Source organism: Thermobia domestica, chromosome 15, assembly GCF_964235325.1.
Source record: "Thermobia domestica chromosome 15, izTheDome1.hap1.1, whole genome shotgun sequence".
NCBI classification, from domain to species: Eukaryota; Metazoa; Arthropoda; class Insecta; order Zygentoma; family Lepismatidae; genus Thermobia; species Thermobia domestica.
In genome coordinates this window covers 32,177,446-32,185,722 of record NC_137468.1, presented here as the reverse complement: position 1 = coordinate 32,185,722, position 8,277 = coordinate 32,177,446, and the positions used below count along the sequence as shown (strand labels likewise).

At 32.9% G+C, this 8,277-nt stretch overlaps 1 protein-coding gene across 1 annotated transcript; it reads left to right on the top strand.

The window, feature by feature from the left end:
- Nucleotides 1–4,123: 4,123 nt before the first annotated feature.
- LOC145672170 (protein SET-like) lies at nt 4,124–5,358 on the top strand. Its single transcript, XM_081741530.1, has one exon. It carries the CDS (start codon nt 4,261–4,263, stop codon nt 5,125–5,127), a length of 867 nt encoding a protein of 288 aa, XP_081597656.1. The 5' UTR covers nt 4,124–4,260; the 3' UTR covers nt 5,128–5,358.
- Nucleotides 5,359–8,277: the final 2,919 nt, after the last annotated feature.

Below are 8,277 nucleotides of genomic sequence, written 5' to 3'. Positions count from 1 at the left end.
ATAATAAAGATTTGCTAAAACCAAACAAAAACGGTTAAACGTTAAGAAAGTGTAATGTGAACTTATAATAAAGACTTGCTAAAATCCATGAACATTTTTCCGTAATCAGGAAACTCATAACTAATTTTTAGAAATTTATGTATAATAATATCATCAAACTCTTAGAACAGTTTTCTATTTACTGAAAATTATTTGAATAAAAAAAATAACCGCGGAACAAAATACTTAAACTGACTATGGTATCTGATATAATTTCAGAGGGAAAAAAATACTTTATTTTACACTTTTTGAAGGATGTGAAAATTATTGTAATAAGAATAGTATGTCACAGAGAAATGAAAAAAAAAATAGAAAATAAAATCATATTCCTGTTGACGACGAAACTTAATAAAGAAAGTGGCTATAATTTATGTGAGAACTATATAAACTTGAATGTAAGAAAATGTAGGTTATCAGTAAGTCAGGCTTATACAATATTATTGTTTTGAAAAGAACATTATGTGTGCGTAAAAAAGAAAAAAAAGTAACTCTGAATTTTTGGTTTTTGTTAACTTATGAAGAAAGAAACATTGTTAACCACATACGTGTAAAAGAAAAGAAAATGGAGTTATCTATGTTATACATGACAGCCAAGTTGGTATTATTGCTTCCGGCAACTTTATTTTCCGGCAATTTTCTGTCCCTTTCTTTATAAACTGTTAGAATTTAATGTAGTTATATTACGGTGTGTAAGTATTAAGTCTATATACGTATATTGTATGGGAACCGACAATATCTTTTTTTTTAATATCCAATAAACCACGTACGTGAGATTGATGTGATTTATGTGGGTACAATACAGATTAATTGACGAGAAGTGTTATTATCATTCCCGGAAATTTTTGTATTTCACTAGCACAATTATATTACATACCTAAAACAAAGAAAGGGTGACGAATTTTCTTTAAGAAAATCCGTGTTCAAATTGAGTGACTATGTTTTAGGACGAAGAAAAAATGCAAAAAATATATATATATATATATATATATATATATATATATATATATATATATATATATATATGTAAGAGGTCAATTTAACTAATTATATGGCTTAACGATGTTAAATACACGCGCCATCTTTGAGTTTTACCCATTTGACTTATATAGAAAACTATTTCCTGTTTTCTTTGAAATCTACTTGAACTTTACTCATTTGATATTTAAATGTTTTTTTTTTTTTTTGTTTTGTGAAAAATACACTAAGAAAAATCCCTTATCCGGACAGCGGTATATTATAGAAATATACGAAATCCATAAGTTTACTATAGAAATCTGTACGGAGCATGCGTTGTCCATATGCAACATACGTATTGCCTTCTTCTTGCTTAGATATTACGTCATGTCGCTGCAGGGTGTCTGAAATTTAACAATCTTCAGTATATTATGTAAATTACATATAGTTGTGTTACTTACGTCAGCTATATGTGATATACGTCCATCTGTATGTGAGATCGTGACCGACCATATATATGTGTGTGTACATTTCTTTGTTTCATACACAAAAAACTTAATAAATAAAAAGTGAGGTTATATATGCATTAGGATAAATTGCAGTATGTGTTTACTTTATGCAATAATAATAATAATAATAATAATAATAATAATAATAATAATAATAATAATAATAATAATAATAATAATAATAATAATAATAATAATAATAATGTGATCAGTACTATATAACTGCAATCTACTATACAAAATTACAAAATAACACATGCACGAAAGTTATGTCGAGTTGCAGTTAACATTTTGTGGATGTGAGTGGAGATGCAGTGGAGGTCTTCACGGGTTCGGGCTGAGCCTGCAGGCTTAGACCCGACCCGGGCCGGTCACGGGCCGTAAATTTTTAAATATACAACCATATTTCTCGGACCTTTTGGGGCCTAACTTTGTTAATATACTGTACAACGATATCTATCGGATCACTCTTTCTGGAGAATGTTTAAACCGCATCTAAATTTGTAACTTGAGACGCCTTTACTAAAATTCTGATTATCACATGCAATTGAGAATAAAGCTAACTGGTGGTGGAGAAAAAACTTAAAAGTAACAGAAATAAACATGTTTAGTTTATCTGTGAGTGAAAGTACAGTTTCTAACATTGAATTAAAGAAACAAAAGCATTCAGAACGTTTTTTTAAATTTTTTTTCTTCTTCAAGACAATGTTGGTTTATATTTTAGTTTTTTATTATTATTTATTTTTTATTTTTATTATTTATTTTTATTTATATTTATTATTTAATTTATTTTTATTATTATTAATTATTATTATTATTTATTTTTTATTTTTATTATTTATTTTTATTTATATTTATTATTTAATTTATTTTTATTATTATTAATTATTATTATTATTTATTTTTATTTATTTATAATTATTATTTATTTTTATTATTATTTTGTTGATATTGAAAGCATTTCTTTCACAAATTCTCCACAAAAATATAGCATTCCCATTTTCACTTGTAAAAAGAGAAATCAAATGTTGCTGAAACTGAAACACAACACAATGGCTGTCGAAAATATTTCAAGAGTACAAAAAAAAAAAAAAAAAAAAAAAGTATATGTATTAGTGGAATATAAGCACTGCAAAAGTAACCTGCAAAATTAGACCTCTAATTGTTGTAAATAAAAATACAATTTTGCGTTAATTATTAAGTTTCTGTAATTCGGATTTGTTGCGGGCCCATTTGATTATCACACCGACTCGGGTCGGGCCTCATATCATAAATTCACGGGCCTGGCCGGGGCCCGGGCTAAAAAAAAATCCAGCCCGTGCAGACCTCTAAGATGCAGATAGACGTATACTATTTTTATTATGTCCGCGCAGACCTCTAGTTATGGCATCGAAAACGGTCAAGTAAACTGAGGGAGCGGTTTTTTAATTCTTCAGTTCGTCTTGCTTTTATTTTTTAAAATTATTTTATGTTATTTTATTTTATTGTTATTTTTTTACCTGCTTTTCTTCTCGAAATACAGTTGAAATTGGGATGTCACTTTTACAAACAAGCTACAGATGGCGGCACTGGCACATTGAAAATTGTTTGGTCAATTGACCATGCTTGATTCCGAATTCCTTAATCCTTATCCGGGCAAGCGGGGCTTCCCAGCCTCAGTAGCTTCATTTTTTTTTTTTTAATTTCTTAATAACCATAAATATTTCGATGACATAAAATTCTGAATTCTTCTATCTTTAGTCGAAGTTAAAGTCATGAACATATCGAGTTGGTAAGGCCCCAATTGCCGTCTACGTTACAAAAACATCTTGCCCGGACAAGGGTTAACCTCTTTTTCAGTAGCTCTTTTCATTCTCGAGATATTTCAATTTAACGTCCTACGATTGTGCCCTTTAGTCTAAGGAAGACAATGATTAAGACAAGTGAATGATGAGGGAAGAATTGGTGAAAATGAGAATGTGGGAGGAAACGAGAATACTCCGAGAAAACCTACAGGCACGAGGTTATCCACCACAAACTTTCGAGGGACCGAACCAGGGACCCCGTGCACCAGAGGTAAGCGCTTTACCACTGAGTGACTGTGTCCCCCTCATTTTTAAGATATAAGGCATTAGGGACACAAGGTGTTACACAGACATTATAACTTATAGATAATAAACAAACTAAAAAATTAGCTAGTTACTTTCTGAGTCACTCAAAGTGTCAACAAAAAAAAAAAAAAAGAAATGAAATCTTTAAGTTTCACGTCCCGCGGTTATGTCGGTTAGGCTAAAGAGATGGTGATAATGAGAGATGAGTGAAATGGTGGAATGAAGAAAGTAGGAGGAAACGGGTGAACCCCGAGAAAACCCACGAGCACGGTGTTTGTCCACCACAAATTCCACACGGCGCGAGCTTAGATCGAACCAGGGACCCCAAGCACCGGAGGTGAAGGCTCTACCACTGAGCCACCGCGCCCCCTAAAGTGTCAACAACTTCGTAATTTTCTTTTTTAAAAATCGGAATTTCGTTCATTAATCAGTCTAATATTCAAACAATAGAAATTTCAACTAATATTTTTTTGAGGGCCAATTTAAACAATGAAATACAATAACAATGTATTATTCATATCTTTGGTAACTGTCACGATTGTCAAAAATTTAAACCTTCAAATAGTACGACTAAACGAGAATTAATCAAAATTTTCGAGTAAAAAAAAAAAATCTTCTATAAAACTGTTCTTCATCGTAGGAATTTTTGCAACCAAACTAGAGGCAAGATGTGTGATCGTCATGCACCACCACCACGAAAAGTACAAAAAGTCGCCGACGCAGTAAGTGTTTCCGACGCTGCAAGGAAACAAGGTTACAGCAAAGCAATCCAACAGAAGTTGGAAAAGTTGAGAGCCTGCGAGAAAAAGATTGAAAGACTCAATAATGATGTAATTGTGAAGGAGTCGAAGATCAATTTGCACTACAAACAGTTACGGAAATCATTAACGCAAAAAAGAAACGAACTCATGGAAAAGATACCGATGCTTTTTGGAAATGCTTTAAAGAATCATCCCGTAACTGCAAACATTGTTCCGGACCATGAAATGAAATATTTACGTTACCTGTCTGCGATAGACGTCAACTTCACTGAACACAAGGGAAGTTCCGAATGGAAAGTAGACATGTATTTTGATCGAAATCCATATTTTGGAAACGAAGTACTTACCAAAATTGTTTATCGACAAGATAAATGTTACAAATCTTCGAAAGTTACTAAAATCAAGTGGAAAAAGGGTTGTAAAGATGAGGACCGAAATATTTCCATCAAAGGAAGGCAACCTCAACCCGAAGACGTAACTTTCTTCTTATGGCTTACCAAAGATATTGCTTCACCTATTGAGGATGATCTAGAAGAAGCTATTGAGGACGTTTGCTCCAAACCATTGAGGTTCTACAAGTTAGAAGAGGTCCCTGATGAAGATGGTCAGCAGGAGGAGGAACAAGAACAAGAACAAGAAGAATGTATTGACAACAAAGAGTGGTGTTCTTGTGACGATCAAGGAGAACAATATTGTGAGACAGAAAACACCAATGAGAATACTTCCTACCCGTCCCAAGTGTCCCAAAATGATGATTTTCTTTACTGCGAGTAAGCTGAACTTACAGAAATTGTGAACACATATATGTTTATTAGCTCATATTGTATTCATTCCTACATCTTTAAAATAATGAATGTATTCGCTGGAAGAAAAACATTAACATAAATCATGAACAGTATTGATAATGAATGTAAGATTACAAATCAAATGATTTCTTTGGCACATATGGTTAAAATAAAATGAAATAAACGTTTTGTTCAGTTGACAATACAACAATATAACAAGACTGAATGCTTGTTTCTTTATTTGCCTTTTATACAGATCCACCGTTAGCCTGATGTACTTCTAGGCAGTGCTTTTTCTCTAGCACTAAGGGCCACTTTTTTCTGAAGTTCTATGAAAATGGCGATTTTTGTAGCCATTTTAAAAAATATTTTACACTAGCTAAAATAACCATCCTTCGCATGGGTCAGATAAAATATCTATGTAAACAAATTGAACAACGATAAGAAAAAAATATTGGTCATTTTCTACTACTTTTACATATTCCGGTAAACGCCCCCTGAGACCCCCTGGTTCGAATTTTGAGAAAACAAACTACTCTGGCCTCCAGCCGCTGGGGTCTGTATTTGGAAGTCAACGCCTGTGCGAATATCACCATTCATCTCAGCGACCACGAAAAGTATGGATTTGACATCGGTGACCCTCGGTCCACAGCCGGATGGGGTGAATTGTGAGTTAATGCGATCGGAGTTTTACCATTGATCTCAGCGACCGCGAAATCTATAAATTTGACACTAATATCGGTCATTTTCTACTACTTTTACATGTCCCGGTAAACGCCCTCTTAAGACTCCCTGGTTCGAATTTTGAAAATAACGCTTCGTTTTGGTCTGGGCCATGAACCAAGGTACCCGTGACCAAAATTTGGTAGCTCTCGGTCCACTCGTCTGCTCCCCAGGCCGCACACAGACACACAGACAGTCAGACACACAAACAAACTCCTCTTTATTTTATTTATATTACATTTATGCTATGATTTTTTAAAAATGTAAATCAATTATTTGAGGACTGGAACAAGAGTATATTATATTCATTTAAAGGAAATTCGATTAATGAATGATAGTACTTGTTAATTTAAATCATTCCATTTGACTTCCCAGGTAATCAGAATTTGTGGATTAATAAATTCATGGTACCTTTCCACCCCACCCCCATAGATCCTAATCTGTATTGTTGTTCTTTATTTAATTTTTTCAACCTGCAGAAGCAGTCAATTGCTGACAGACCTCCAATTAGTGAGGAGGGGTTTCGAGCGTTTCGTTTCGGACAATATATATATATATATATTATATAGGGCCAGATTTAGGGGGTGCAAAAGTGCACGTGCACTCCCTTTCGTTGTAAATATACACTAACTAAAGTGAGAAGCTGGCGGTGAGTTTCCAAAAATCAATAGTATCAGTCAATTTTCTGAAGCTTGAAGAAAAATGATTCATCGAGAGCAGACACTTAGCATTTCCATGGCAATTCCTCATTCACACCACAGATGTCTAGAGGCATTAAAAAAACTCAATTTAGTTCAAATGTGCTGGCAGTTATTTGGTGCACCCCCTCAGAAAATCCTGAATCTGGCCCTATCCGGCCCTATATATATATATACGGATACTTTTTGAACAAACCTCGTATTTCATTATCAATTTCAATTTTACAGTTATTATGTGATATGTTCAAATAGATAAAAGATTTCGAAATGTAGAACCCCAAGAGAGGCCTATACAATATTATTTTACATGAAATACCGTTATCACGAGTCACCTAGTAGGTTTTCTTTTGCAGCCATTTAGAAAAGCGAAAATAAAGGCCTATATTCTAAATTGATAGAAATCGAAAGCAGATAAGTGACTTGTGATAACGGTATCTCATGTAAAATAATATTGTCTAGCGAGCTCTTATTCCACATTTCGATTTTTTTTTTATCTATTTGAAGATATCACATAATTACTGTAAAATTAGCGGTATTTTAATTTCACCTTGATAGAGCCCCTTAAGAGATACACTGAGAAAAATGCGTTCTCCGGACAGCGGTATATTGTATATACAAATATATAGAATCCTCTTGCTTACTACAGAAATGAATACGGAATATGCGTTATCCATATGCTACATACGCACTGCCATTAGATGTTACATCATGCCGTTGCAGGATGTCTGGCAGTATTCTCTATATCACATGCATATACTTGTTATATTCCTCAGCTATATGTTATATACGTCCATTTCTATGTGAGATCCTGACCGCCTATATTGTTTCATACGAAAAGTACGTATAGATAGAACACTTATACGGAAACTACTATAAAACATGCGTTTCCAGTTATACGTCTTCTGAATGTTAAGTCCAAAAAGTACAGGAATTACGCATGTAACCTACCTTTTTAGGTACGCCACCTACATTTTTTTCTCAGTGTATGTTTATCGTACAATATTCTTTTAGATTTACAAATTAATTGCTTTTTCTCCATTTTGTCCAATATTACGCATGAGGTTTTTTACATTTATGCTTTTCTATTTTGACAAATCCTAATATTATAGAATATAATTTAACTTTAAACATTATTTAACATGAAATATTCAATCTTCCAAAAAGATTTTTTTTTTTTTTTTTTTTTTTTTTTAGTGTTTAGATGTTTTGGTTGTACTATGAAGATTTAGTGGTAATTCGATTCTCCACTGAAATTTTTCTTTTTCTTCCTCAAGACAAATACGGAAGTACATATCCATTAAAAACGGTAAACAGAGGAAGTAAATTGTTACCCATCAATCAAGGTAGAAGAGGTTTAACATTTCAGTTCATTTTTTTTTTTCTTTGTTAAAACATTCATCATTTCAAGACAACATTTGTTGAAGTAAGTCAAAAGAAGATTTGGAATGACTCGAGAGTACGGATGGAAGATATTTTAAACATCCAAACTCTTAAGCGCGTTTCCCCGTAACGATCATTTCTAAATTCGTACGTTTCTCTGGTTTAGTTTCAATAACTAGAATTTTCTTAAGGTGGATCACTACCCTGAAGTCAGTACATATTTTAGCTTATTGGCTTAACTACTGCGCAATGAAACGTTACATATTATAAATATTGTACTATAAGATAGAGTTATATTTCAGCTACAACACAAGACACTGATTCATTTGGTTGTCTCC